A 27,906-nucleotide genomic window follows, 5' to 3' on the forward strand; every position below is an offset into this window, starting at 1 on the left:
TTGATCACCTTTGTACAACATTTACTTTCTGTCCTTCCCTAATAAGAAGCATAGGTCATGGTGCCAAGCTGCATAGAAGGAGAGAGGAAGAGATTTAGGGTAGGGGATTCCCAGCAGGCCACTGCTCAGAGTTGGCGTTCTGTTTCCTCAAAAAACCATGTGTCTCATCCTAGTGGCTCTAAGGAACCAGTGCAGATACACCAGACAGACGAAACTCAGTTGGGGATTTAATTTCCATCACTGAGCTCTGAAGGTTCTCAACCCTCCAAGGAAATAGGCATGTGGATGGGTGAGGCCTCGTTGGGTACAGGCCTCACCTCAGTAGCATGGGATCCTCCCTGACCAGGTGTTCCAGACGTGCAAGTGGAGCGGGGGTGGAGGCAGAGGGCCTGATGGCCCTCCACTCCCTGACTGCGTGTTTGTCTCGCTCTGTGCTGAGGGCTGATGCTGAGGACCTCCTTGACACCTTCCTTAGCAACATCATACAGGGTAATGGGGCCATGGCAAACAGAAAGGGGAATGAGCATAATAGAAATAAAATTCCTTAAGGGCAACCTTTCATTGTATAGTCCTGAGATGTTTGTTAATTTGGGGGGCTTGCAGCTCTACTTTGATTGAAAACCATCTGAGAGTAGTAACTGCTAGCATAGTGTCCCAGGTCTCAGTCTCCAACTTTTATAGATTTGCAGGGGATCAGGCAATAGTTGTCCTACTGTGATACACTGCCTCTCTAGACTGCAGGCACCATCTGTGTGAACCGGACATGAAACTGGTATGGCCTAGTGCCAAGCTGTTGCAGGCAGCTGCAGGGTGCATCTGCCCGGGCCTGTGACCACATCACCAGCAACGTACTACCCTTGCTGCTGGAACAGTTCCACAAGCACAGTCAGGTAAGGGAAGCAGAATCTTTTGGGAAAGTGGTGGGACCCATGTGTATTATCCTTTTCCCTATGGGCTCAAGGTCACCTTAGGGAGAGCTCTAAGTGTTGAGCTGGACCCAGATAGTAAATCTTGAGGTTTGCTCCCATTTGTTGCTGTTGGTTTCCTTGTTCACTCTTCCATGACTCACATCTAATATAAAAGGATCGTTCTCCCCACTTCCAGAGTAGTAGGACTGAAATCCTTAAAACTATTCTTTGACTCAAGTTACCCCTTAAAAACATTACAGAGCAACCAGAGCGGACAATCCTTGAAATGATTCCTGGGTTTCTTGAAGCTGCAGCAGAAATGGGGCTATGATGACAAAGGTGAGGTCACCTTTCAATTGTGGTAACTTGGGGGACTGTTCAGCACTGTAGCCCTATAAAGGATAGCAGGGCAAGAAGTGCTAAGAAAAGTACTCTAGACCAGTGGTCCTGCTGTTCTGAGATTGTAGTACAAAAGAACACTTTTTCTTTTTGTTTATTTTTTTTCCCCTGTGGCTTCCTAGACCCAGTGGATTAAGCTCTTTAAATCTGCCCCCAAGTTGTTTTTACAGCACTGCTGAGTCAAGGCTATGACATACAAGGGCTTCCCTCTAACATGGACTCTGTCTCTTCCTAGATGAAAGGCCTCTGAGTGGCTTTCATCAGGACCAGCTGTGCTCACTGGTGTTCATGGCCCTGACAGACCCCAGCACCCAGCTTCAGCTCGTTGGCATCCGAACACTCACAGTCCTTGGGTGCTCAGCCAGGTACATCTTAGGGGACAGAGAGAAGATTAAGGGTAATGCTCTCTTCTTTGCAATTTACTGTCTTAAAATGAAGAGCAGTCTTATTTCTGGTTCTTACTGCAACTCCAGATGATTTGGAGTTTTTCATAGGATTTTTGTAAGAGTGTGTAGCTGCAGGGGGAAAAGATTGGGTTCATATTTCCTTCTGACCTACAGATTCTCTTATCTTCTGGGGACCTGGAGCTGGCAGTGGGTCACCTATACAGACTGAGCTTCCTGGAGGAAGATTCCCAGAGTTGTGAGAATCTAAAGCAACGAGAATAACAAGCTCTTCCCTGCCTCCGTATTGGCAGCAAGAGAACCAGCAGGGACCAGGGCTCTGTGCTTCTAACCCTTGGCTCTCCTTAAGGGAGGGGAGCCCCATGTTCTCTCTGGCTGTTCACCAGTGGAGAGATGTGAGACTCCTCTTCCTTTTTCTTGGTCATTAAGAAGCCCTATCCAACTCAGTGGCATAGGTACTGAGTCCTACTCTTCAGCAAGACAGCCTCGGGGCCCCACACTCCTGAATCTGCCTAATGATAGGGCCTGGGCAAGAGAACAGTGGGCCAAAGCTCAGCTAATGCTCATCTGCCACTGTGTCCCCAGCAGGGTGGCAGCAATGGAAGCATCAGGAACTTTGGCCACTCTCTACCTGTGGCCTTCAGCAGCCACCTAGTACCCAAGCTGGCTGAGGAGCTGCATGTAGGTATGTATGTCTAATCTTCTGTATTCTGCCCCTTCCTAGAGGGATTTGGGGCCTTCATGCTTGCCATGATACAGTGAAACCTTATCTCCTTGTGTTGCTTTCAGGGAAATCAGATTTGGCTAGAGGGATGGGCCCACCAAACGCTCACGGCACCGCACTGTCTGCAAGCCTTGTCAGCTGTGTCCAACACACCCCAGCATTGTGAAGGAGACCCTGCCTCTACTGCTGCGGCATCTCTGGCAGATGAACAAAGGTAACTACCAGGAATAAAAACTCAAGGAGTGGTGGCAAGTGCCAAAGGATGGCTTGAATGGGGAGCAGAAGTCAGGTTTGGAATTGATGCCTCTAAGATAGTGGTTCTATTTGTATCTATATGTAAGAGTTACATGGGAGCTTTTAAAAAATACTAATGTCTAGACCTCAGACCAGTTGAGTTAATCTTGAAGGAGGGATGAGACTTGGGCAACAGTAATTTTTTAAGCGCAGTTGACTTTGAATATGGAGTCAGAATTGAGAATCAGCACTAAGGCCTTGCTACTCAAAATATGATTCATATTTTGAAGACTGCTCCAAGGCAAAATTACAGCAGCTGTTGCTGCTGTGAAGCTATGCATGATCACATGTCCCTCACTAACCTCCTAGGCTTTCTGCTTAGTATAGGGACTACCCACTCTGGTACAGGAGATCCATTTCCCATGGTAGCTGATCCGGCAGCTCTTATCATACAGAAAGAATACCATACTTGAAGTGTAACCTGGGGTTAATTCCTAACTTTGCACTTAATTGGAAAAGCCACTGATAATTTCATTAAGGCTTCCATGTCCTCTATAAAATGGGGGAAGTGATACTTCTAGGGTTATTCTGAAAAACAAATGAGAGAATGTATATGAATGCTTGCCCTTGCAGGAGGCCTGACACAGAGGAGGTTTCAAACTCTGAATCTGAATAGATGAATAGATGAGAACACAAATTACTTGGTTCTTAAAAAAGAGATTGTTGGTCTCATTGGTCCCTCCTCTTTGAATTTTTTTTCTCATGTGCTGTATCTGAAATAGCTCAAAGTGCTTTAAAGAAAAACCTTAACGAGAACACTGACTTTCTCACCACACAGGGATTATAACTAAAGGATCCAGTGAAGTTATTGCTGTCTGTCATAGCCTCCAGCAGGTGGCAGAAAAAATGCCAGCAGGACCCTGAGAGCTGCTGGTATTTTCCATCAGACAGCTGTACCTTGCCTGCTTGCTTTGGATGATACAGGCTTCCATGCCAGGTATTCCATATCGCCTCCTCTCTCTCTCCTCCCCTTCTCTGAGGAATCTGCCTTCCAATCTGGTACTGAACAGCTTGGCACCTTCTGGGTATTGCTGGTACTTCATCTTGTACCATCAGGTTTATTCTGGATCCTTTGTCCCTTGAGTGAGGTTTCACTTCAGGTTGCCAACCTGACCAATGGTAGGAACCCCAGATCTACAGGTATTGGCAACACTCAGAAAGATGCCTACTTTCTCTGAATTGCTATGTAATTAGTTAGTAGGAATTAGGCTCTGGAGTCAGGTAGAGTGGTTGGGTTTCCTCCTCAACTCTACCACTTGCTAACTTGGGTAAAGATATTTACTAAGCCTTCGGTTCTCCTTACTTACAAGCTTGGGATTTAACAGTAACGTTTATTTCACAAGGGTACTTGCTAAGTGTTAAATGAGATAAATGCATCATGCCTGGCAACATAGTAGTGCTATGTGATAGTTGCTATAAATGATAAGAACCCATGAAAAATAAATCCATGTTTGTTTTTAAAGTCTTTGAAAGACCAAAGTTACTTTTTTTGTTGTTGTTGTTAGAAAAGTTTCATTGTTAGCTATCCTGTTTTCCACGGTGGCCCTAGTCTAAGGGACTGTACACTAAGTTCAGAAGAGCTCTCTGTGGCCCCAGGTTAGACTACTCCTGTTTCTAGTCCCTTGCTGGTTTTCGGACTAAAGCATGACTAGAGTGCAGACTAAAAACTGCTGCTTTTGTGACTAGAGTCCAGCCCCAGAGTCCATAAGATGACAGTATCTAATGATTTGGATCCCTGAACCATAGTCACACCTTGTGGTTCCATGTGTGTGTGTGTGTGTGTGTTTTGTTTTTGCAGCGAAGGAACCTTCAGTTCTGAGAAAAGTGCTGTTGGAGGATGAGGTCTTGGCTGCCATGGTATATGTCATTGGCACTGCCCACCACCCACCTGAGCCCTGAGTGAGTATAATCATACATGTGACTTGATAAACATTCTCAGGAAGCAGCAGCAAATAGCTGCCTTGGAGCTGTGTTTACCTAGCTTTAGATTGTAGAAGCAATTATTTGTTTATAAATTTTATTGACAAGAGGAAGGGCTTTTAGGATCTTAGATAGGGTTGTGGGGGGTGGGTGAGCCATGACCAGTGGTTCTTACTGCAGATGTGCAGAGGAATCACCTGTAGAGCCACTTAAATATATACATTACTTTAATTCTCACTAGATTGTAATCCCCAAGAGAATTGGGGCTGGATCCAGTCTGATTCACTGCTGTACAGCTAGGACCTAAAACAAGAATAGCATGTGATACCTGCTGAATATTTGTTTGAAAGTGTGAACGACCATGCCCTGGCCCAATGTCTAATGCGTACCCTAGGTTGAAAAGCAATGCTCTGGAGATGAAGTTCCTTGGTAATAATCTAGTGTTCTACCGTCAGCTTAGCTGCCCAGAGTGCTGCCCGCATTGTGCCCCTCTTCCTGGATGGAACATCTCCTTTCTGCCTGAAACAAGCCTTCCCATGCAGATTCAGCCAATTCCAGGTGAGGGTCTGATGATCAGAGGGGGAGAATTGTGCGGACTTAGGTCCCTTCAAATCTATTTTCTTAGGGCTAATCTGGGATGGGTGTAGGGGCAAGATGAGCCTGTTGCTGGCGGGACAGGTTTGATAAAGTTCTTCTTCCTTTATAGGATGGCTCCTCAGGGCAGAGACGGCTAGTTGCACTACTCATGGCTTTTGTCTGCTCCCTGCCACGAAATGTAAGTGAGCACATTTGGGGCGTACCCTTGTTTAACCCTGTCAAGAGAGGTGGGTTCCAGGTGACCTCAGGGCTGAAATTTCACAGGCTAAGCTTTTTAATTTTCCCCACTGGAGAATTTAGTTTTCTTCCATCCTGACCACTGCTTGCTGCTTTCTGGTGGCTATCTCTTGGAGTCAAGTGGTGCCTGGGTCATTTACATGACCAGGTTTTTTTTGTAGGTGGAAATCCCTCAGCTTAACCAAACTCATGCAGGAGCTTCTAGAGCTGAGCTGCTGCCACAGCTTGCCCCTTCTCCTCCACTGCTGCTGCCAAGTGCTTTGCAGGACTCCTCAACAAGCACCCTGCAGGTACTGGGAATGAGAGGGGAGCTTGAAGGCAAGACCATGGGTCAGGAGCCTCCTTGAATCAACTTCAGAAGAAATCTTAACATTCAGTCTTCATTCCCTTTAAAAGGAACCTTGCTAATATAACAGGCCTTCAAGCAGTGTCCTGCGATAGCCCTTGGGACAAGAGTTAAGACCATAGTTGGGTAAAGCATGCAGGATAAGAAAGGTAGGGGGTTACAAGCAGAATGTTCTATTCAAGTTCTGCCATTCTACTCCCTACAGCAGAGCTGTTATGGACACTTCTTTGTTGGAAGTGGACATCCCTTTCTTTTTAATGCCAACACCTCTGCATTGTGAGACTACCAGGCTCCCAAGCTGGTGTCCTAGAGCTAAGTGGGCAAAGTCCACAGGCAAAGTGATATTGTTGTTTTCTGACAGTTACTTCAGGAGCTCTGCTATTTAAATGATTTATATCCTTTGTTGTTGAAGGGGAAATATGTAGCATTTGCTTCAGCATTCTTCCCACTGTTTTAGGGCAGCAAGCTGAATGAATTCCTACAGCTGGCTATGGACAAAGTGGAGGCTGGCCTGGCTCTGGGACCCACCGCATTCAGGCCTTCACATTGCTTCTCTGGGTAAAGAGTCATAATAGATTCTGGTCAGAGAGAAAGACATTATGTATTTAAATAAAAGGTATCTAGTTGACCTCAAACCATAAGCAGATGCTTCTTGGGGTTCTGGGGTTTGCGTGTCAGGCCCTGACTGCTGTCTCTGCTTACAGGTAACAAAGGCCCTGGTGCTGAGATACCATCCTCTCAGCTCTGCCTTACAGACCGGGTAAGTCCTTTCTGGAGACAGAAGGACCCAGGATCTAACTAGGAACTTCAACTTTCCTGTTGATCCTATTTCCTCCCAGCATGACTTCATCACCATCTCGGTATTTAAGGTTCTTCTCCCCTGATAGACCTCAAAGGCTCTTCTTTTCTCCAGCTCATGGGCCTCCTGAGTGATCCTGAATTAGGCCAGAGTCAGTAGCTGATTGGCTTCTCTCTGCTCATGTCGACTGTCCTGATGTGTTGACTCGTGCTGGCCATGCTGAAGTGCGGATCATGTTCCGCCAGCGGTTCTTTCACAGATAACGTGCCTCTGCCATTGGTCCAGGGCTCCATGCTGCTCCCCAAGGTGAGGAGAGCCTAAAAGAAAGGCCCCCATTACATAGACCTTATGTCCTCTGCCCAGGCCATATTCCCCAAAATAATTGGGGCCTTAAGTGCTCTTTAGAGACATGGTGCTGTTGTACCTAGAAGACTAATTCCAGATTCTTGTCCCCTTTTTGCTGTGATAGGGATAACTTGCTTATTCTTCAGGGTTTTTTTTGTTTTGTTTTGTTTTTGTTTTTTTATTTCTTTGTAGGCTCATGTCCTGGCTTCTTCCCAGTTGAAATTTTCAGGCTATGTGTCTAAGACCAGCTTCTCCCCAAACTTTTCTCTTTTTACAGATGTGAAAGCCCAATTATCTAAAGGGTCTATCTCATGTATTACAGGCTGCCCAAGCCTGTGCTCTTGCCAGAGCTGCCCACAGTAAGTCCTGCAATAGAGGCCTCTAAGCAAGGGACAAAAAGCTATTCTCCCTGGACTGGGGCTAGAAAGGGGAGGAAGAGGGTAAGCAGGATCATCAGCTGTTGGTCATCCTCTACTTTTTCTGTTGCCTCCTAGCTTCTCTCCTTACTGCTGGAGGCCCTGTCCTGCTCTGACTGTGTGGTACAAGCTTTCCACCCTTGGCTGCCTTCAGCTCTTCTACTGGAAGCACCCAAGTCATGAGTCTTCACGTTGACACCCTCGTCACCAAGTTCCTGACCTCATCTCTAGCCCTTCCATGGTGTGTTGAGCCCCAGCATCTCCTTGGGCACCTACAGCTCTCCCTTGGGTCTCCCCTTACCAGCTTGTGTTGTATCTAGGCAGTCCGGATCGCTGCACTGCAGTGTATGCATGCCCTCACTCACCTGCCCACCCCTGTGGTGAGTATGTCAGATGACCCTCTCTGGCCTGGGATTCTTCTTAGAAAAGCCATAGTAGTACCATTTGCCTTAGTCCAAACGGGATTACACACTGCTGCTGCTATACAGTGTGGTAGGTACTGCAAGATGCAGGTAGGCAAAGATCTTTTCCCTTGGATCCAAAATGGACTCAGTAAATCTGATTACCTTATAATAGAACGGCTATCCTGCCACATAGCATTCTCTAGAGTTACTAAAGAAGGACAGATAGGACATGTTTTGCTTCCTTCTGAATATTAGTTTTATAGAGTCAGAGAAGCAGCTCTTTCAGTTGCCTTGATTGAACAAGGCTAAGATGATCTCTGACTCCACAGCTGCTGCCATATAAACCACAGGTGATCCGGGCCTTAGCCAAGCCCCTTGATGACAAGAAGAGACTGGTGCGTAAGGAAGCAGTGTCAGCCAGAGGAGAGTGGTGAGTTCCTAGGCTGTGGGGAGACATGAAGTTAAAACAAGTCTCACCACTGATGCTGCCAACATTCTTTTTGCCCACAGGTTTCTGCTGGGGAGCCCTGGCAGCTGAGCCCTTGGCCCCGGCCTTGACTATTCTGACAATCTAATCTGGAATTACTATGGAGCCATCTTCCCCAGGGCAAGGAGGCCACTGGCCTCTGACTGCCTCTCCCACAGACACAGCACAAATGCTGAACTTCTGTTGCATGGCTATGCAAGCAGCATAGGAATCCTGGTTTCTAATGGATTTGTGAAGTAACTTGAGTATGAGACTACTTGTGTTTGAAGAAAGATCTTGGTTGTGGGCTCTTCCATTTTTGGGTCAGCAAAAGGGAGATACACTGCTCAGGAGTGAAGGCAGATGAGTGTGGCCCTGAGGACCAGGACAGTGGATTTGTGTGTACCTGCGTGAGAATAAAGATTTCTTTTGGTAATAGGGCTGATTGTCAGATAGTTCCCCACTCCACTCATGCTTCATTAGCACGTAACCAGGAGTCACTAAGTTAAAGGAACAGTAACAACATGGAAGAGCAAAGGATTCATCAGGATATGTAGCCCCTACAAATAGGGCACAGGTGGCATGGTCCAAACACCCAGTCACTATACCTTGACCCTGACTTTCCCCTTCCCTACTCTAAAATAGAGGTAAAGAATGAGAAGCTACATTCCTTTAAAAATCCAATACCTTTATTTTTGCTCCATTTAGCAGCATGTGAGAAGTGGCAGTGACCTCAGCAGCAGGCCTAGAATCTTTGCGCTGTTGAGAAGCCAGGATCTCAGCTGAACCATTCGGGTGCTTTCTCAGACAGCAAGTAGAAAAGGGGGTGGCTAACCCGTGCTGTAACCTGGAGAATGTCAGGGTCAGCACTGGGCAGGGTCACTAGCTACCTGACACCCCACCTGAGGCTGGAACTGCTGTTTGCCTGAGTAAAGGGACGACAGTCCTAGGATGTCCACACATCATTCCTTGCTTCTGTAGTAGCCAGAAGGATAGTTCTTGAGTTGTCCCAGCATGGTATCCTAAAGCAGGTCCCATGTCTCTTTTAGCTCAAGGATCCCAAGAAAGGCTGCCCTTGGAAGCTCTTAAGACAGTGTAGGAAACAGAATGAATGTTCGAGGCTGACACAACTAAATTCAAACTGCCATCACAGAGGTGGAGTGAGCAGTCACCCAGGGAGGGGGGTCCCAACTCATTCCATTCCCATGGGGCAGGTGACTGGAAGGTAACAGCACCCGTGTAAGCCAATGCCTGCAAGAGAAGACAGACGTATCTCTGAGTTCCAAGAGTTCTTGGTTTTCCTTCCTAATCCTCATCCCTCAGCAAAGATACATCAAAGTATCCTGAAGCTATTTTGGCACCAGTCACAAAGGTAACAAAGTTACAATTACTTCTACGTAATTTTTGTCCAATAAATGCACCCTTGAAGGCCTTTAGAGGTTTCAAATTAAACTTCTAAAAGGCTACTGCAAGCACAGTGATTTTAACAAGGTTGGGAGTGGGTGTGGGGACAGTACTTATGGTTACCTAATGATCACCTGATTGTTACTGCTTTAGTAGTTCCAGTTTCAAAAAATTTCATCCCTTGTGCTGCGGGAGCTAATTTAGTTTCATTTATTGTATTATGACCTCTGTCACACATATATTACTTCAAACCCACAAATTTTTGAATTCCAGACACTGGCACATGAGAGATGACTGTTGGCCACCATATCCTTCCTAGAAGTCCCTTCTTGAGAACAGCTTTCTCAGAATTCTATTCATTTTATTATTATTATTATTTTAAATTTTTCATTGTGGTAACGAGACAACATAACATGTCCTATTTTAACCACTTTGACCTATATAATTCAGTGGTGTTAATTACATTTATAATGTTGTGTTACCATCTATTCTAGTCATCTTTTAAGCCGTATCAGCTATTAAACTGCATAGGTTTTTGGTCTTAAGCCCCTTTTGCTCAAATGAGCAGTAATCTTGATACCTAGAGTCTGGAACTGTGCTGGCCAATATGAGGGCCACTAGCCACAGGTGGCTGTTTAAGTAAAATGAAATAAAATTACAAATTTGGGCATACTAGCCCCATTTCAAGGCACCCACATGTGGTTAGTGACTAGTAGATTGGACAGCACAGATAATATTTTCCTCATCACAGTTCTACTGGACAGCACTGTTCTAGATGTTTTACTTTACCTTCCTGTGTCCACACCCAGGAATACCTTCCAGTTGTCCAAGCAGCCATAGTTGTATGGATTTCTAAATACCTAGAGCCAAGAAGAACACATTTTTAAGGAGCCTCTTTCACTTAATCCCCTTAAAATTTCTAAGCCTAAATTGGCTAAGCTAAAGCTCAGCTAGGTAAGTTTCTGGCCTCAGTCAACAGGATTGCAGGTTCAGTTAACCACCCATCCCCCGCCCCCAAGCCCTCAGCACTACTCACTCTGCCCTTGGCCTGCAGCCGACATCTCTCTCTTTGTTGATGTGCCTTTCGATGCTAGTCTCACCTCGACTGATGAGAACAGCATGCCATACAGTTAGGGCACCCAGGGCAAGTGCCACAGAACTAAGAAAAGAGGGCAGAGATTGGTGGGTGGCTTAGAGGGGTCTGGAGGGAACAGGAGGGAACTGATCTGAGCAATTATGATGGGCTAAGAACCTCTCTAAGAATTCCAGATCCCCCAACTTGTATCCTAGATTAACTTTTACTTAACTATGTCTATAAAAAGCACTGATGTGGGCTAAGAATAAATTATGTGAAAAAGAGGATGGGAAAATAAGCCTGTATTATTTAAGAAAAAATGTACTTTATTTCCTAAAGTACCCACGCTTGGACAACAAGTGCACTACAGTGCAGTGTAGTAAAAGCACAGGGGGTTGGAATTGAATGGTTGTGTATCATTGAACACCATCCCTCTAATTTTGTTTTTCTTCATCCACTGTTTGGGTTTTATGTGAAGAGTAAGTTAAATAAGGTGTTTAACTTATCTTGACACACAACAGGCACTCAATGCTAGTATCCTTGGTATTCCCAGACCCCAAACATTGAAGAAAATTAAGTGTTGGCTCTTTGCCAGCTTGCATTAGACTAGGAGAACAGTTCACACAGGGATGGGAGTTCCTGCCTGTGTTTGGGCACCTAACAAGGTTTTTCTGAGATTGCCCCTCCGTTAAACTATCAAAAATTAGAGTTAAATACCTGCACAGGAACCAGAGGTAGACAAGACTCTTATGAGTTACCCTTTCTCGAAAGGAGAAGGTAGGTGGTGGGGTCTGGTGGTAAGTCTGGAAAAAGAAAACAGCAAAGCCTAGCTGATAAACTCTGTTGGTCTCCAGTAAATGCCGCCAGAGTCCCCAGCACCTACAGGTGGGGAAGCAATCCAAACCCAGGCCGAGAAGGTAAAGGATTAAAGCCACAGAGGAGTCAGGGCAGCAGCCAGATGGGAGGGCCCAGCCAGCGGCATCACCATGTGGACAAACACTGGGTAGAGCGGGTCTGGACAAAATGGCAAAGCAGAGGAGCCAACCCTGGGCCTTTTAATTCAACAACACAAACAGGGCTCCAGGGGAAGCCATTCCACTCCCCAGCTAAAACTCCTTCCGAGAAAATCAGACCCACACCCAGAATGGACTGGCTGGAGGGAAGAGAAATGTGAACTCCACCAAGCTCTGCAAAGAGGGCAGCAGAAGTGCAATCATAAGCCAAAGATCTGCTCAGCATAAGGAGTCCTAAAAGGCACTGGGGAGAAAGGATGATCCTGACACAGATGCAGGCGGACTGGGAGTAAAGGAAGACCAGACTGGTCCAGCCTGATCTCTCTGTCCCCTGGAACCCCATTATAAAGACTAACATAGACTCTTGCTGCTCAGGCCATCACCAAGGCAGAGTCTTTGCTCAGCTGAAAAAGGAGGTGATAATGGGATAGGTAGCCCCAAACTTACTTACCAGGGACATTCCATCTTGCCCCCAGGCCCCTGTAGTCCACCCACTGCAGACAGTTTCTCAGAACAACCCCTAGCCAGTAGAAAGTGGCCCTCAGCCAACCTGACTGAACTAGCAGGCCTGACCCCAGTTACTTCAACAACTCAATACCACCAGGCCTGAGCAGCAGGAGGCAATGGGGTGGGGGTGGCCCACCTGGTTGGCACCAGCCTGTAGTTTGTTCTTGTCCAGCTGTTTCATTTTCTAAGGGGATGGAAAACAGTGCTGGTTATACTCTCAGGCCTCTAGGATGGGGGTACTACCAGCCCCACTCCTTAGGGACATATTCCATACCCCAAAGTTCTCTCTACTAAGCTTCCCTGCTCCTAAACATGGGCTCACCTCAATGGCAGCATAAGCCTCTCGGAAAAGGTCCCAGCTTCCGTAGCTGCAGTAGACACAGCCCAGAGTCATGAAAAAGCAGAAAGAGAAGAAGTACCGGTGGTTGAAGTGGCCCACACAGTTGTTCAGCCAGGCTGGTAGAGAGAGGATTAAGGACAAGAGCAAACAATTTCAGGAGGTGTCCAGGCCACTCTAGTTCTTCCTTGATTTATGACATCACCCAAACCCAGGCTTCCAGTCAAGAACTATTTTCCAAAGGCAAGAAAATACAGGACTATTTCCAGAGATTGAGGTGAAAGTGTTCTTAGCATCTTAGAGCCCTCACAAGTCCCATAAGGAAATCATGAGTTCTGAAACCCATAAGATCAATCTGTGTCAGTACTTCAAAGTAGCCAGGACTAACCAGTCATCTGTATGGGACTATTGGTTCTATCTGGCACACCCAGTGAACAACCACAGAAGCCCAAACTACTCTACTACATGAACTTCTGTATCTATCCGATGGCTGTCAGCATGACAGTCTACAGGAGAAAGCTGTTAGAATAGATTCTTCACTCCAGAAGATCCATCACAGAGAGCCTGTAAGCCACCTGCTCCCCTCAGGAGATGGTCAGTCCCCACATGTCCTCTTCTGCTAACTTCTCATGAGCCCAATGCTGTCTCCAGGGTGTCTGTTGCTAGAAGCCTTGGATTTGTAGCTATTAACCCTGTGCAGTGCTCTGGAGCTAAAAAAGAATGTCTCAGGCAGAAGAGACAGCAAAAGGATACGGCAGTGATGATCCATCTTCAGCACACACCTGTGAGGGAGGGACACAGGCTCTGTTATGGTGGCCAAGGTTCTTGAGGTGTCAGTACCAATCCTTTCCTACAAGGACCAGCATCCTGCTGAAGTGGAAAGGGCACAGACTTTGAAGGCAGCCAGCCTTGCTTCAAACCCAGCTCTGCCGTTCATTGGCTCTGTGATACTTGGCAAGGTAACTCATTTCTCGGAGCCTTAGTTTCCCTAAGTGGCATCAATGCCTAACTCAGGACCATCCCGAGGAATAGATGCTGTGAGATATAGAGGACACAGAGTCTGGTCATGGCAGGTGCTTCATAAACGTAGGTTTTGCTCTGGGACCAAAGCAGAAGGGCCACAGTGAGGGTGTACATAGGGTAAAGCCAACACCCACCTATTGCAGATGCTGCAGTGGTGTGTTCGGGCTGGCTTGGGGTAAATGCACTTTTTACAGATGGAGACAGTTGCGATATCATTCCTACCCTAGGCAAAGGGAGAAAAGCATTGTAAAGCTGTGGCAGCAACAACTTTACACCCTGAAATACCAAAGTATTCTCCCTCCCCACTCTGGGACTGGCTCTCATAGCCTGCAGGCCCCCCTACTCCCTGCCCTTGTGGGAACCAACCTGGGGTGGGTATCCAGGTGGAGTGGTGATAGCCTGGTAGTAATGGAAGACGATGAGGACCAGATTCCAGTGACTATAGCAGAAATGCCAGCAGAGTCGTGGCACTGAGTAGGTTTGGAGGATGAGGGGGAGGACACATAGGTAGGCGATGGCCACAATGGAGCTGGTCAGCACGATCACTAGCACCACGAACACCTGCCAACACCAGGGAAGTCTGAAGATGTGGGTCAGGTAGACCCACTAAGAGAACCTTGCCAACACCCAGAGGAGACTCAGGAATTTCCCTGGCAGTAGGGAGCTGGCTTCCAAAACTTGGCAGAGGTCCATCAGAGACATGCTCTTTTCCTATCCCAAAACACCCCTTTACCCACTCCCCTGGCATAACTCACCACCCCAAACCAGCGGATCACGTTGTCCACCAGCCAGTAGACAGGCTCAAAGGCAGCATCAACAGCGGTGTCACTGCCCCCAAAGGAGTTGTAGAGCAGGGAGCGCAGGCAGACCTTGCCATAGCGCCAGTGCTGTACCAGGCCCCGGAGCAGAGGTGGACAGCGGCGCCTGTAGCCCAGGAGCAGAAGCAGGCGCAGGCAGAGGCGGGCTGGGCCCAGCAGCAGGCTCCGCTGGCCCCGCATGACTCCTAGGAAAACACACTATTTTGGGTATCCAGCTTGGTTCCTCCTTCCCTGTCCTCACCAGTGGGGAGACCCAGAGTACCAGTTTAGAGGGCAAAGACCTAAGATTGAGCCCACATAGGCCAGTGACCAGCTGAATGTGCAGTGCCAGTGTCCCAAGGGACTGGAGGTTCTGAGTCTGCAGAAATTATATTTACACCATGTGGGTGCACAGAAATCCAAGGTGATGAACGTCTAGAGTAAATGGCCACAGCAAAGGGGTGAAGGACAGGTAGGCAGCTTCAAGGTAAAGCAGGGACCTTGGAATTATCTGTGTAGACAGACTATTGGGTGGAGTATGTACAAAGATACCCATGTGTCTCTGTGGGCCTGGCCACTGAAACGGGTTGCCCAGGGTCTCCCAGCTGACCTGACCCATCAACCTACTTCCCAAAGATTGTTCTTCACCAAGGAACAGCTAGCTCTTCTAAGTAAGGGAGTGAATGTATGGCATAGGGATCCTACACCTAGATCTTCCCTGATGCTATGAGTCTTGGCAAAGATACCCCTTCCCATCCCCTCAGGGCTGATGTAACAACAGGCCAGCCCACCCCGCCTAATAGCATGAGATTCTCTTGACTGCTTGTCCATTCAGCTCAGCCATCTCTTGCATGACATAAGATGCCTTGCCTCCAATTCTAGTCCCAGCACCACCACAAGGATACAGAAGGCAAGACAATTTTAGGTACTTAGGGCAGAGTAACACTAGAGGCAAGAGACACTGGCAGTTGGAAGGGGCTTCCATGTTGGTGGCTCAAGACAACCACAGAGCCTGCCAACCACAGAGCCTGCCCTCTGAGAAATGAGTCTCCTCTACCCGGTTCCAGTTGGATACTCAAGAGCCTGCTCTGTAGCTACTGCCCTAGGCCCCAAGCTTCCCAACCAGCCTTCCCAGCTCTTTAGCACTTTCCATAGTTCCTCTGCAAGTGCCTCTATCTCCTCATGTGTTTCTAACTTGTTCAACAGCAATGGAAAGGGACTGTCTGCCCAGGCAGTGCCCAGAACAGAAAACACAGATGCTCTGGCAGATTCTTAAATGACAGTCTCATCAATTCTGCAGATGAAAATTTCTTTACCATAAAAGAAATAATCTGATTTTCTCCTAGGGCGGCCAGGGAGGGCTGCTTTGTTTATCCTTAGCAACTGCACTGACTTATTTAAGAGGCAGCTTAAAACCCGGCAGAAACTGGAGGAGGCTGTTCCACTCTGGAGATGGTTTCAATTCAGTAACTGGAGCACTATACTCTCCTTGCACCCTGGCTCATCCCCACAAAAGGCCTTTCAAAGAGAACACTTCATTATCTCCTTCCACAAGCCCTGCAACTATCTAAGGCCAAACGAACTCAACAAACAAGGCCTAAGGAGCAAGAGAGGAAAGACACTTCAGTAGGGACCCACACTGCAACAGGATAAAGAAACTGGCCATTCCCATTACCTCCTAGGAAGCTAAGAAAATTAAGGCATGTGGGAGGCAGTATAGAAAAGACAAAAAGGAAAAACTCAATCTTCCTACCTACCTCCTTTGAGTTGGACTACCATTGTTTGGAACCACTATTTGGCTTGAAGAATGAATTTTCAAAATAGTAAACAGCCAAAATCAAATGCAAAAATGGGAAAAAACAGACTACCCCACAATTCCAGGTGACTTTTGGATCATCCATACTAATGTTTATTCCCTAACTATGGCTAATGGAGAGTCTTCTATTTGCTAAAATCTTTGTATAGCAATAGCTTGCAAATCAGATGCATTCTTCATTTGGGTTCACCTCTGCCCCTAAGTAGTTCAGTGACCTTGGGCAAATCACTGAACCTTGCTGGGACTCCATGCTCTTCTGTTCCCACACAATGAGGAGGTAGGATTAAATGCTAAGGTCCCTTCCAGATCTACCCTTTTATGAGCCTGTGTATATACTTGGTAAGGCATAAATGAAATGTTTCATAAAGTACTTAGCACAGTACCTAGCTCATGGAAGTGTTCAATAATACTTGGTGAATGAATGAATGATCTAGAACTCCTGGATGAGGGATGCAGAAGTAGAAAGGCTAATCATATATCCATCTGGCCTACAAATACCAGCAAAGACACTCCTGCCAATGTGATAACATTAAATAAGTGTCTGCCACTATCATTCTTCCTGATCAAAGACAGAAACAGAAACCGTTAGTAGAATCATAGCGCTAAAGACCTAGAAGGCATTTTAGAAAACAAGTCCAACCTGAAATCACCTCAAACATGTAAACAGAAAGCTTGTAGATGCAGAGCTACAGATCAGATTTGGGTGAACAATGTCTGAAGCCAGACCCCTCCCCCCTCACTTTAGCTACTGGAGTATAGAGGGGATGGGAATGTCAGAGATGTAGTTCATGGGCCACAGTTGGAGTTTTCATCTCAGGAAACTGAAGTAAGGCAGAACTAAAGAAAGTGCGAGGATGAGGGGTGGTGATCTCAGTGAATGTGGGAGGAAAGGGAGCACTGTAGTTTCACTATCACCCCCAAGCACAAGTCCTGACTCTGGTCCATCAGTAGAGGTCACAGGCTACAGTGACATCTGCCATCCTATTAGAAAGAACTGCAGGCTGCACATCACTCAGGGGGGTCTCCTCTTTCTAAGGCTTCAAGTCACCATCTGCCCGGTGGGAAGAGGGGAAGGGGTGACAGACAAGAAGAGACAAATTGCAAAGCCACCAAAGGCAAAGGAAACTGGCAAATCTCATCTGGACAAAGATACTGCTCTTAGGATGCCTGCAAACTCAAGCAGCAAATAGCAGGCATCAGCAAAAAGCAGTATTTTATTCATGTCCAAGACTTACTTTACAGGCTAACAAGATGGGAAGAGGAAAAAGTAGCAACTTTATCATGGGGATGCTTATCAAAAGCTAAGGGTAGGCTCAAACGACTACAGCGCCGCTTGAGAGGATCCCACTGCAGGATCAGAAACTGCAGTTTCACAAACCGGGAAAAGGTTTTATTTCTCAATGAGGGCGGCGTGATCAAAGCCCGATGGACTGGGAGTCAAAAAAACCTGGGTTCTAGTTTGAACTCTACCTCGAACTATCTTCGAGACTGCACAGATCAAATCGTTTTCGGGTTGAGAGCTTCCAAATTCGTGAAATGGGCGCGTTAGGTTGGTTGACCTCAAGGACCACTTCCTGCTCCGCCCTTTACGGCTGCCCGGAAGGTGCTCTTGGAATGGCCTGCATGCAGGACGGGGCGAGAAGAGAGCAGGAACCTGGGCTTACGATGGGGTCCCGGGTTAGGTCCCAACCCTAGGAAAAAGGAATAGGATAGGGAGCAAGGACGGAGGCTTTGCTCTTACCTGCCGGCTGCCCAATCAGCGAAATCGAGCTCTGCAGCTTTCGCCACCGCTCACTGCCACGCTCTCCTGCTCGGCGCCCTGGCCGGGCCGGGTTCAATATGACCCACCATGGCCCGCAGTCCGCAAGACCAGCTAGGGAACCCAGATCCGCCGCCAGCCCATCCTGGACAACTGGCGCAAGCGCAGGAGCCCGGGAGTTTCGGCCCTTCTGGTCCCGGAGCATGCTGGGAAATGGAGTTTACCCCTAGAGGAATTGCTCCCAGCGAGCACATGATGGAGCTCTCCAATTGACGCGCTTGTTACTGCGGAACTGCATGGATTCGGCCAATGAGCGGTCGGCCTCAGTTTCACCCGTGCTTTCGGAGGGGGTTAGTTATGGCGCCGCCTGTGAGGTACTGCATCCCGGGTGAGTGAGAGGTTCCCGCAAAGTAGTGGCTAGGCACAGAGGCAAGGCTGCTGGACGGCCAACGGCTTCTGGGGGCCTGTAGCTGATGCAGCGTTTTGTTTTGTTTTGTTTTGTTTTTTGCAGGCGAACGTCTTTGCAACTTGGAGGAGGGCTGCCCGGGCAGCGGCACCTACACCCGGCACGGCTACATCTTCTCGTCGCTTGCTGGCTGCCTAACGAAAAGCAGCGAAAACGGCGCGGTAAAGGCGCGCTTCCCATCTCTTCTGTCTCTCTCTTTTTCTTAAGCGGCTCTTGATTTCCTGGCTCTTAGGCAGGGGCGCGCTGCGAACACGTCTTTACGTCTTTAGTGCCTCGCGGGTAGGACGAGAGTTGGTCTCTGAATTTCTTCCAGCTGTATTCCCCGCTGCTTCATCTCCCCCCACTCTCCACCTCACTCTCCGCAATCCAGGCACACTAGCTTCTTTCAGTGTCACTAATGCGCTATATTCTCACCTGCTCCAGAGACTTTCTACAACCGTCCTCTGTCTGGAAGATGCTCCTCTACCTCGTAGCCTAGTTAATTCCTACCTGTCCTTCAGATAGCATCTCTTTCTCTGAAAAGCCCTTTTGGATCCAATAACTGATGAAGGCGTTTATGGTGTTTGTTTTTTGTTTGCGTTGTTAAACATTCTCAAAGAACATTACTCCTTTCCTTCCCAGCATTCATCTCAGTGTATAACACTCAGTTATGTGTTTCCCACTAAAGTCTTAAGTTCCATGAAAGCAGGCCTCACCGCTGTGCCTTCAGCACCAAGCACAAGATAGTGTCCCAGTAAGTTTGTTGAATGAGTAACATTAGCCTCCCTAGTTCCAGAGGCTGTTTCATGGTTAGCTCTGGACCAGACAAGAAGTCTTTGAAGGAGCAGCTTAAGGAAGGTAGCATAGTAGAAGGAGGATTCAGAATTAGAACACTTAGGTGGACTTTGATTCTGCCTTGAATAAGATACTTAAACTCTCTGGCTTTAGGTTCTTTCTCATCTGTAAAATGAGAGGCTTTTTATTCACTTAATTAGGGGACTGCCCATAACATTCCTAAGTTCATTCTGTAGATGTCCATCAAACATTTTCATGTTCTAGGCACTGTGTTGACCTCTGATGAAAGAGCAATGAGCTAAATACACAGGGCCTTTGCTGTCAAGGGGCAGAGACACAAACCATAAAGAAATAGATGCCCAAATAAATATTACATGGTACCATGAGAATGTGGAACAGCAGAAATGAATGTAAGCTGAATATAAAGGATAGGTAGGAGTTGGGTGGGTGGGAAGAGTGCATTCCTGGCAGAAGGAACAGTTTAAACAGAGATCCTGAGATGGGAGAAAATTCAGTGCGGTCGCGGTTACTGCTTCTAGGGGGAGGGGCGGCCGGTAGCTGAGCCCTCAGCTCTCGGGGCTGCTTAAAGGGTACCGGCGGCGGGGGCTCTTTCCCGGAGGCGAGGGCGAGGCGGAGGACTTGGCCGGGTCCTCGGCGAGAGGCGTGCAAGGTGTGGAGGGCGGCGATAAGGACAAGACACTCTTCATCCAGTAGGAGTATGCGCCAAAGAGATTTATTCAGGGGTGATTACAGGTTATATAGGCTGGTAAGAAGGGCAGGGCTGGAAAGGAGGTGAAGCAGCCTTAAATGGCAATACTGAAGGGAGAGGGGCTAGGATTGGTTCTGAGAGAACGCAGGAGCCGTTGCAGCGGGGCGGGGGTTGTTCTGGCCACGGTGCATGCGCGCTGGCGGTGGCAGGAGTGGCCTTGGCACCAGGGAGTGAGTGGGTAAGATAAGGAAGTGGGGAAAGGGCAGTTGGGAGAAAGGCGGTTTCCTCCGGCAAGCCTCCCCTGCCAGTGGCATTTTGGGTGAGGAAAAGGGAGCTGCCTTGACCTCGCTCTCCAGGCTCGGGGGGGCTGCAGAGGGCACTCATGCCCGTACCTACTACCCTCCCCAGGGGGTGATCAGGTCCCCTGGCCCAGGCCCGGCAAGCCGAGGTACAAGCTCAGTCACCCGCAATTCCCCTTTCTTTTCTAATTAGAGGAAGAGGCTTTACCGGAGAGGCCCGCTAAGGGTGAGGGAAGGGGGGAGGTTAGGGAAGGGAAAAAGGGGTTGACGGTGGCTCAGCGAGGCTGGAGCTCAGTGTTGGTGCGGTGCCCGGGCGCTTGACAATGGCTTCGCTGCAGCGGGCTGGGCGAAGTTGAGGGGTTTAAAGTTCAGGGGTTCAGAGAAGCTGGAACTCGAGGTGAGAGCGATGTTCAGGTGATTGAGAAGGGCCTCGCGGTTGGCGAGTCGACCGGTGGCGTTGAGGTCGCGGAGGGTTGGTTGTCATCTTGGAGTGGGGGGCGTCAGAGGTGGCGAGTCGCTGATACTGGATTTGCACGAACGAGGAAAAAATGGCATCTGTTTGTTTTCTTACAAGCTGGACAATTTTGCGGATGAGGCAGGGTCCTAAGATGAGAGCTTGCAGGCGAGGAAACGGGAAGCTGGAGAGGCGTCCGGGCGAGCGGGCGACCTGCCGAACTGTTGTGTGGAGACGTTCCTCACACGGGGCACCAGATGCGGTCGCGGTTACTGCTTCTAGGGGGAGGGGCGGCCGGTAGCTGAGCCCTCAGCTCTCGGGGCTGCTTAAAGGGTACCGGCGGCGGGGGCTCTTTCCCGGAGGCGAGGGCGAGGCGGAGGACTTGGCCAGGGTCCTCGGCGGGAGGCGTGCAAGGTATGGAGGGCGGCGATAAGGACAAGACACTCTTCATCCAGTAGGAGTATGCGCCAAAGAGAGTTATTCAGGGGTGATTACAGGTTATATAGGCTGGTAAGAAGGGCAGGGCTGGAAAGGAGGTGAAGCAGCCTTAAATGGCAATACTGAAGGGAGAGGGGCTAGGATTGGTTCTGAGAGAACGCAGGAGCCGTTGCAGCGGGGCGGGGGTTGTTCTGGCCACGGTGCATGCGCGCTGGCGGTGGCAGGAGTGGCCTTGGCACCAGGGAGTGAGTGGGTAAGATAAGGAAGTGGGGAAAGGGCAGTTGGGAGAAAGGCGGTTTCCTCCGGCAAGCCTCCCCTGCCAGTGGCATTTTGGGTGAGGAAAAGGGAGCTGCCTTGACCTCGCTCTCCAGGCTCGGGGGGGCTGCAGAGGGCACTCACGCCCGTACCTACTACCCTCCCCAGGGGGTGATCAGGTCCCCTGGCCCAGGCCCGGCAAGCCGAGGTACAAGCTCAGTCACCCGCAATTCAGTGAGTTGGGAAAACTAAAAGAACGTCAGGAGAGGTGACACAGAGTAGGCAAAAGAGAGATTGATAAAAGATGAGGCTCGAAAATATCTATCTTACACCAACAGCCAATACCGTGCTCAAAGAGAAAAGTCTACAAGTATTTCCTTAACATAGAAGAAACTAAATATGGCCACTATTAAATAGCATTGATTTGGAAATTCTAGCCTTGTACAATAAACTGCAGAAAGAAGTGGTATAACTTTGGAGAAAAGTCAAATTATCAGTGATTATAGGCAATATGGTTGTAGAACTAAAATCCAAGAAGATCACCAAAAAACTATTAAAACTTACCTGGAATAGTTAAATTATGTCTTCTGGCAGCTTTCTTCCCATGGCCATTTGGTCCTTCTATTTCCTATAATTTCCAAGGCACTCTGTTCTAGGCTATAAATAATATAGTCCACCTGCCCTTGTAACCTCTGTGGATGAAGACATTTCTGTATTACTCTCAGCCTTTAATAGTTTTATCCAAGGCTTAGTTAGGATATCCATTTTTTAATTGTTCTCTCTGTAGCTTCCTGTGGTGTCTGTGATAAGAGAGACAGAGTCTCAGTTACTGCCAGATGTGGGGGCTGTTGTAACCTGTAAGGTAAGTTGGTCCTTACCTCCCTGTTTAAGATACCTGTCCAGTGCTGAAATCATGACCATTCTAGATCTTTGCTGACTGATATGGTAGCTACTAGCTACATATGGCTATTTCAATTTAAATAAATTAAGATTAAATAAAATTTAAAATTTAGTTCCTCAGTTGTACAAGCCACATTTCGAGTGTTCAGTAGCCACATGTAGGTAGTGGCTGCTGTGCTGGTCAGCACAGAACATTTCTGTCATCACAGAAAGTTGAAGTTTTACCTAGAAGATTCTAGGATAATGACCAAGGCAGCCATCTTCAGGCATGTGCAGTTCTTTCATTGTGTTGGTTCCCTAAGTATGTAGTTTCTACCTGTGCCTGGAAGACAGGGATGCCATAGGTGATAAAGAAGCCTATTTTAGAACATCTGAGAGACCTTTTTCTGCAGAGAAGCAAAAGACTATTTTCTAGCATCTCTGATAAATGTAAGTTCTTTCAGAGTATTTCAGAGGTACAAATTACTGCTGTGACACATCAGTATTCTGTACCCATCCCCATCCTCTGCCAGGGCAAATTAACTGTAGCTCTTAGTTTTTCTCTTTATAAAAGTACTCCAGCAGCAAATCTGTATGTTCTGAAAATAACTGAAGAAACAGTGATCAAAATATCACATAGCAGCTGAAGTGTAGGCTTAACTTCCGTCTTAGAAATCTCTCTTGAAGCTCTAGATTTGCTGTAATGACCAATGTTTATCTATGTTAGACTTGGCTACCTTTCAAAGCCAAAACCATATCATCTCATTTGCTTCCCACGGTAACCCTATCAGGTGGCCAGAGAGGCTCTTATTCCTCTTTTCCTATATCATTTGTGCGTGTACTCAGTAGGGTTGCTTAGAATAAAATCCTAGTAATTCCTAGTTTATTGCTGCCTCCTTGAGCTGACAACTAATACTCAGATGCTTATCCTTTCTTTATTCCACAGGTCTCTAGCATCAATTCACGCTTTGCCAAAGTGCATATCCTATATGTGGGGTCCACACCACTTAAGAACTCCTTTCGAGGAACTATCCGGTAGGAAGGATCTTTGTCTGCACTTTTGCCTTAGCACTTGGAATGAGATTAGGATAGAAGGGGAGACTGGAATTTTTAGGGACAGTTACAGTTCATTTTCCTGCCACTTTCTCTCTCCTCTTTGTGCTTTGATTCTCCCCCCAGTAGAGACCAAAGGAAATGTTATACCATATGAGCTATAACAAAAGGAAAATATTAATGAAATAGGGTTTGAAAATAAAGTGTAAAGCATTGAGCAAAGCTGAAGATTAGTAATGTTGGGATGATTCATGCCAAACAAAGTAAAAGCATTTTAGTGAGTACCTTTTTTTTTTCTGGAATTTAATAAATAAAGATTAAACCCTCAGGATTATGAGACATTGAAAAGCTTAGTGAATTGAACGGTAAGATTGTTTTTTTCCCCCTGTGGGTTCTTTGAGAAAGGACAAACAATTCCTGCAAGCCAGTAAATTTAACTTCTGAAGCCCTTTCCAGCCTCAGGAATCTTTGTGGTTCTGTAATACTTCTCTTCAAATTCTCCTGAGACAGAAAAGCTCCTTATCCTTTCCTGCCAAATCTCATCTGCTTTTCTCTAGTCAGTGGAACTAATCCTGCTACTCCGTATGATCCTAAAATGGGAAAATTTTCCCCATGAGGTAAGAACTGTAGATGTCCTCCACCCTGCTCCTCTGGATGGCAGCTGGGTTCCAATTATAACTTGTTCTATCTGCTTTTGTAGCTCCTTGTCTTCCAACAATATGCAGAATATTTTTTTTCTCACAAATAATTAATCTTTCTGGTCTGTTATTTGTTTATTTATTATAGCAAGGAAGATGTCCGAGCTACTGAAAAAGACAAGGTTGGTTTGGTTTTCTTCATGGCTTTAGGAATCTCAGTCCTTTTAAATTATTATCCAAAGGAGTTTTAAAAATCCCTGGGAATGTGGAGTAGAAGGAAGTTTAATGTGTCCCTCTACTGTAAAGTATGAATTTTACCTCCCTGACCTTCTCCTCTTCATATAATTTTTTTTCATTTTGTTGACCAGAATGGGGCTGTTTTGTTCTTTGCCTTAGTAGCCAGGTATTTATTCACTGTTGTTCTTTCAGACTTAATTCTGGACCCTTTTAGAGCCATCTATAGTATACCTTTTGGCCAAGTCAGATTCCTGACTGGGTTACTGAATTCAGATTCCTCAATTTATATCATAGTGCTCTGGGAGCAATAAAAGTTGTTGATTGATTTGAGTAATGATGACTTCTACCCCCTGGGATTATAAAATATACTGACTCTACTCACAGAGGGGTTAATAATTTCATGTAGACTTGAGCAAAGTTTTCACTTAACACTCCTGTTCTTTCTTTACAGGTTGAAATTTATAAGAGTTTCCACCCAGGTGATATTGTCTTGGCCAAAGTGGTATCCTTTATTCCTAGCAGACTTACGGTCCTTTGTCAAAAGAAGAAATGGAAATAGAGAAACAACCTAAGTAGCTATGGGGGGAAGACTTATATCCCTTCATTTTTCTTCACCAATGTTATGTGACTAGATATCGCTAGGTGATGCACAGTCCAACTACCTGCTGACCACCGCTGAAAATGAGCTAGGAGTGGTGGTGGCCCACAGTGAATCAGGTGAGTTGGTCCATGCTTCTACATCCTCACCTTTCCCTGGGAGCCATGGTTTGGAATTAATCCATAAGTCTGTGGAATAAGTTTTTTATTTTTTTTTCTCTATGAGGTGAGGTTCATGTTGGTAGCTTGGGGAAACTTCAGTTTCATACTCAGCTGAAAAGAGACAGGTCTGAGGCAAATATTTGGAGTCCCAGCTCCAACACCATCTTTTCCCTTCTAGGTGTGCAGATGGTACCCATCAGCTGGTGTGAGATGCAGTGCCCTAAGACCCACACTAAAGAATTCCGGAAAGTGGCACGAGTGCAGCCTGAATTCTTGCAGACCTAAGAAGCCATATTTTACCCAATGGAGAGGATTAAGCTGTTTCTGAGAGTACATGTATGAAAATAACATCAAGATGCCATTGTCTTTATTCAGACATATGGGGTCAGCCAGCAACCACCCCTAGAAAAATCTGCTGGAACTGTGTTCCATAGGTGGAGAATTTTTCTTATAACTTTCTCTTGTGTGGTGAAACTTCTCTTTTGGAGGCACCAGCGAACAAATTGTGTAATGTTGGAAATAACCTGTTTCTCCTGACAGTCCTTATAAATGTGTATTTTTTGCTGTGACAAAGAAAATAGTTTTACTGAAAGAATTTTATGGTTTCTTTTGTCTTGAGCAGGGATAGGAATCTAAATGGTATCCTGACAGAGCAAGGGTTTGCCTGGTTTTGTGCTTTAACTGACTTGTATATGTGCTTGCTTGTTCTGGACAAAGCCTGATTTCCAATCCTTTTTACATTTGTTGTGTTTTAAGCCTTTGTTTATTGAGTATTCACTGGGTCAAGTACTTTATATACATTATCTAGTTGAGGGAGATTATGGTTTGGTGGAAATTACAGACATGTGGTCCTCCAGCATGTGAGTAGTTTTGAAAATAATTTGGGAAATGTAGTATTACTAATGTAGTGTTTATTAAATCTGAATTGAATAGAGAGACAGACAACTGTCATTTGAGGTGGCCAGGGAAGGATTTGTGACATGAGATAAAAAGGAATTAAAGAACTTAGATGAGTGAATTGAAGATATTCAAAGCAGAGACAGAAGATCAAGCAAATTTGCAGAAGTAGAAAGGAATACATAAGTTTAAGGATGAAGAAAGGATGAGAATTAAGATGAGTATGAGCTGTTACTCAGGAAGCCCAGTCTGCTATACATAGTGACAGTGACTGTGGGTGAGCTTTGGAGTCAGCCCCCCTGGGTTTGTATCCTCTACTTGCCTTGAGCAGGGTTTTTTTTTTTTTAATTGAAATTTTGTAGATAATTGTAGATTCACATGCAGCTGCAAGAAATAATACAGAGGGATCCTTGTATACTTAGCCTAGTTTCCCCCACTGGTGACATTTTGCAAAATTACAGTCAGGATAGTGACATTGATTCTTGAGCAAGTTATTTTTTATGTCTTTAAGTCTGTTTCCTCATCAGGAGTGGTATGACCTACCTCATCAGGGTATTGTAAGGAAGAAATGCATAAAAGTTCTTAATACATATTAGTTTTATTGTTATATATGAGTGTTATTATTATATCTCTGATTGCCATCTCAAGAATCTACTAAAGCTAGGCCTTATTCTAAACACTTTCATGTAGTTTGTTTAATTAGTTCCCTGTTTATGGCTATTTAAGAACTTTACAGTTTTATCTATTATAGATAATACTACAGAGAAATACGTGATCATATATCTTTGTGTGTGCCTGTGATGCTTTTTTATAAATATATTTATAGAGAAATGGAATGTTAGGTCCAAGAATGTAGGTATTTTAAATTTTGATTCTCCCTTATTGTCTTCCAGAAATACTCTACCAATTGATTCTTTCACCAACAGCCATTTTATGTCATCTCTGAACCTCACAGTGACTGTATAAAGTAGTACTCATTTTCATATTTTACAAAGAAGGATACTAAAGCTTAGAAAGACTAATTTACTTGCTTCAAGTCATACAGCCATCAGGCAGCAGAGCAGTATTCAACACCAAGTCTGTTTTACTGAAAAGCCCAGGTACTTTGTTCTGTGCTGTGGTGCCTCCCTTATGCCAATTACTAAATAGAACTTTGGGCATGCCAGTAGAGTCTCTCCAGGCTGGCATTGGTTCATTAATCATGAGTGCTTTTTTGAATATCATTCATTCCATTGGATATCATTGAACAACTGCAGGCATACCTTGTAGATCTCGTGGTTTCAGTTACAGACCACTGCAGTGAAGCAAGTCTTGTAAATTTTTTGGTGTCCCAGTGCATATAAAAGTTATGTTTACACTATACTGTAGTCTAAGTGTACAGTAGCATTAGATCTAATAAAACAGTGTACATACTTAATTAAAAAATACTTTATTGTTAAAAAATGCTAACCATCTGAGCCTTCAGTGAGTCATAATTTTGCCGGTAGAGGGCCTTGCCTCAGTGTTGATGGCTGCTGACTGATCAGGGTGGTGGTTGCTGAAGGTTGAGGTAGCTGTGGCAATTTCTTAAAATAAGACAACAGTGGAGTTTGCCGTATCAATTGACTCTTCCTTTTACGAAAGATTTCTCTGTAGCATGTAAAGCTGTTTGATAGCATTTTACCCACAGTAGAACTTGTTTCAAAACTGGAATCAGTCCTCTCAAACCCTGCCAATACTTTATCAGCTAAGTTTATGTAACATTTTAAATACTTTGTTGTCATTTCAACAATGTTCACAGCATCTTCACCAGGAGTAGATTCCATCTCAAGAAACCACTTTCTTTGCTCATCCATAAGAAGCAATTCCTCATCCAATAAAGTTTATCATAAGATTATAGCAATTCAGTCCCATCTTCGGGCTCCACATCTAATTATAGTTCTCTTGCTATTTCCACCACATCTGCAGTTACTTCCTCCACTGAAGTCTTGAACCCCTCAAAAGTCAACCATGAGAGTTGGAATCAGCTTCTTCCAAACTCGTGTTAATGTTAAGATCACAAATGTTTTTAATGGCATC

General features: G+C 46.1%; 3 protein-coding genes across 4 annotated transcripts in view; 2 read left to right on the forward strand and 1 right to left on the reverse strand.

Moving 5' to 3' along the window:
* The window catches only part of MMS19 (MMS19 homolog, cytosolic iron-sulfur assembly component), a 32,993-nt gene extending 21,971 nt beyond the window's left edge, over positions 1 to 11,022 (forward strand). The window contains 36 exon segments of the mRNA XM_037803883.1: positions 347 to 489; positions 735 to 808; positions 810 to 890; positions 1,169 to 1,247; positions 1,543 to 1,667; positions 1,868 to 1,949; positions 2,299 to 2,337; positions 2,340 to 2,396; positions 2,501 to 2,518; positions 2,521 to 2,649; positions 3,508 to 3,572; positions 3,574 to 3,606; positions 3,608 to 3,643; positions 3,645 to 3,666; positions 4,528 to 4,607; positions 4,609 to 4,628; positions 5,105 to 5,207; positions 5,356 to 5,424; positions 5,645 to 5,668; positions 5,670 to 5,708; positions 5,710 to 5,773; positions 6,119 to 6,126; positions 6,296 to 6,353; positions 6,356 to 6,387; positions 6,534 to 6,593; positions 6,743 to 6,809; positions 6,812 to 6,934; positions 7,036 to 7,040; positions 7,251 to 7,291; positions 7,293 to 7,332; positions 7,468 to 7,561; positions 7,564 to 7,605; positions 7,608 to 7,630; positions 7,710 to 7,769; positions 8,123 to 8,223; positions 8,304 to 11,022. Of these exon segments, the coding sequence (XP_037659811.1) occupies positions 347 to 489; positions 735 to 808; positions 810 to 890; positions 1,169 to 1,247; positions 1,543 to 1,667; positions 1,868 to 1,949; positions 2,299 to 2,337; positions 2,340 to 2,396; positions 2,501 to 2,518; positions 2,521 to 2,649; positions 3,508 to 3,572; positions 3,574 to 3,606; positions 3,608 to 3,643; positions 3,645 to 3,666; positions 4,528 to 4,607; positions 4,609 to 4,628; positions 5,105 to 5,207; positions 5,356 to 5,424; positions 5,645 to 5,668; positions 5,670 to 5,708; positions 5,710 to 5,773; positions 6,119 to 6,126; positions 6,296 to 6,353; positions 6,356 to 6,387; positions 6,534 to 6,593; positions 6,743 to 6,809; positions 6,812 to 6,934; positions 7,036 to 7,040; positions 7,251 to 7,291; positions 7,293 to 7,332; positions 7,468 to 7,561; positions 7,564 to 7,605; positions 7,608 to 7,630; positions 7,710 to 7,769; positions 8,123 to 8,223; positions 8,304 to 8,331 (2,164 nt within the window). The 3' untranslated portion in view covers positions 8,332 to 11,022.
* On the reverse strand, positions 8,927 to 18,196 carry ZDHHC16 (zinc finger DHHC-type palmitoyltransferase 16). The gene is given in 12 exon segments (XM_037803811.1): positions 8,927 to 9,510; positions 10,453 to 10,523; positions 10,700 to 10,731; positions 10,734 to 10,822; positions 11,456 to 11,541; positions 12,395 to 12,442; positions 12,581 to 12,714; positions 13,349 to 13,377; positions 13,753 to 13,841; positions 13,985 to 14,179; positions 14,374 to 14,621; positions 17,973 to 18,196. Coding segments are annotated over 12 exon segments (1,359 nt in total). The 5' UTR covers position 18,196; the 3' UTR covers positions 8,927 to 9,395.
* EXOSC1 (exosome component 1) lies at positions 17,873 to 27,252 on the forward strand. Of its 2 annotated transcripts, XM_037803812.1 has the most exons (8): positions 17,873 to 18,378; positions 18,502 to 18,617; positions 22,173 to 22,247; positions 23,211 to 23,299; positions 24,104 to 24,137; positions 24,644 to 24,694; positions 24,825 to 24,909; positions 25,130 to 27,252. In XM_037803812.1, the coding sequence occupies exons 1-8, from the start codon at positions 18,300 to 18,302 to the stop codon at positions 25,234 to 25,236; spliced, it is 636 nt and encodes a 211-aa protein (XP_037659740.1). In that variant the 5' UTR covers positions 17,873 to 18,299; the 3' UTR covers positions 25,237 to 27,252. The 2 variants fall into 2 exon arrangements, with proteins under 2 accessions (XP_037659740.1, XP_037659741.1); XM_037803813.1 differs by lacking the exons at positions 17,873 to 18,378; positions 18,502 to 18,617; positions 22,173 to 22,247 and having other exon boundaries at positions 23,254 to 23,299; positions 24,104 to 24,141.
* Positions 27,253 to 27,906: the final 654 nt, after the last annotated feature.

Source organism: Choloepus didactylus, chromosome 15 (assembly GCF_015220235.1).
Source record: "Choloepus didactylus isolate mChoDid1 chromosome 15, mChoDid1.pri, whole genome shotgun sequence".
Classification (NCBI taxonomy): Eukaryota; Metazoa; Chordata; class Mammalia; order Pilosa; family Megalonychidae; genus Choloepus; species Choloepus didactylus.

What these genes read in the sequence shown, in the direction of transcription:
- EXOSC1 (XM_037803812.1), top strand. Translation starts at nt 18,300, where the DNA reads ATGAGCGGTCGGCCTCAGTTTCACCCGTGCTTTCGGAGGGGGTTAGTT. An exon ending in TCCTTTCGAGGAACTATCCG is followed by an intron (nt 23,300 to 24,103) that starts GTAGGAAGGATC and finishes TATTTATTATAG; the next exon opens with CAAGGAAGATGTCCGAGCTA. An exon ending in GAGCTACTGAAAAAGACAAG is followed by an intron (nt 24,138 to 24,643) that starts GTTGGTTTGGTT and finishes CTTTCTTTACAG; the next exon opens with GTTGAAATTTATAAGAGTTT.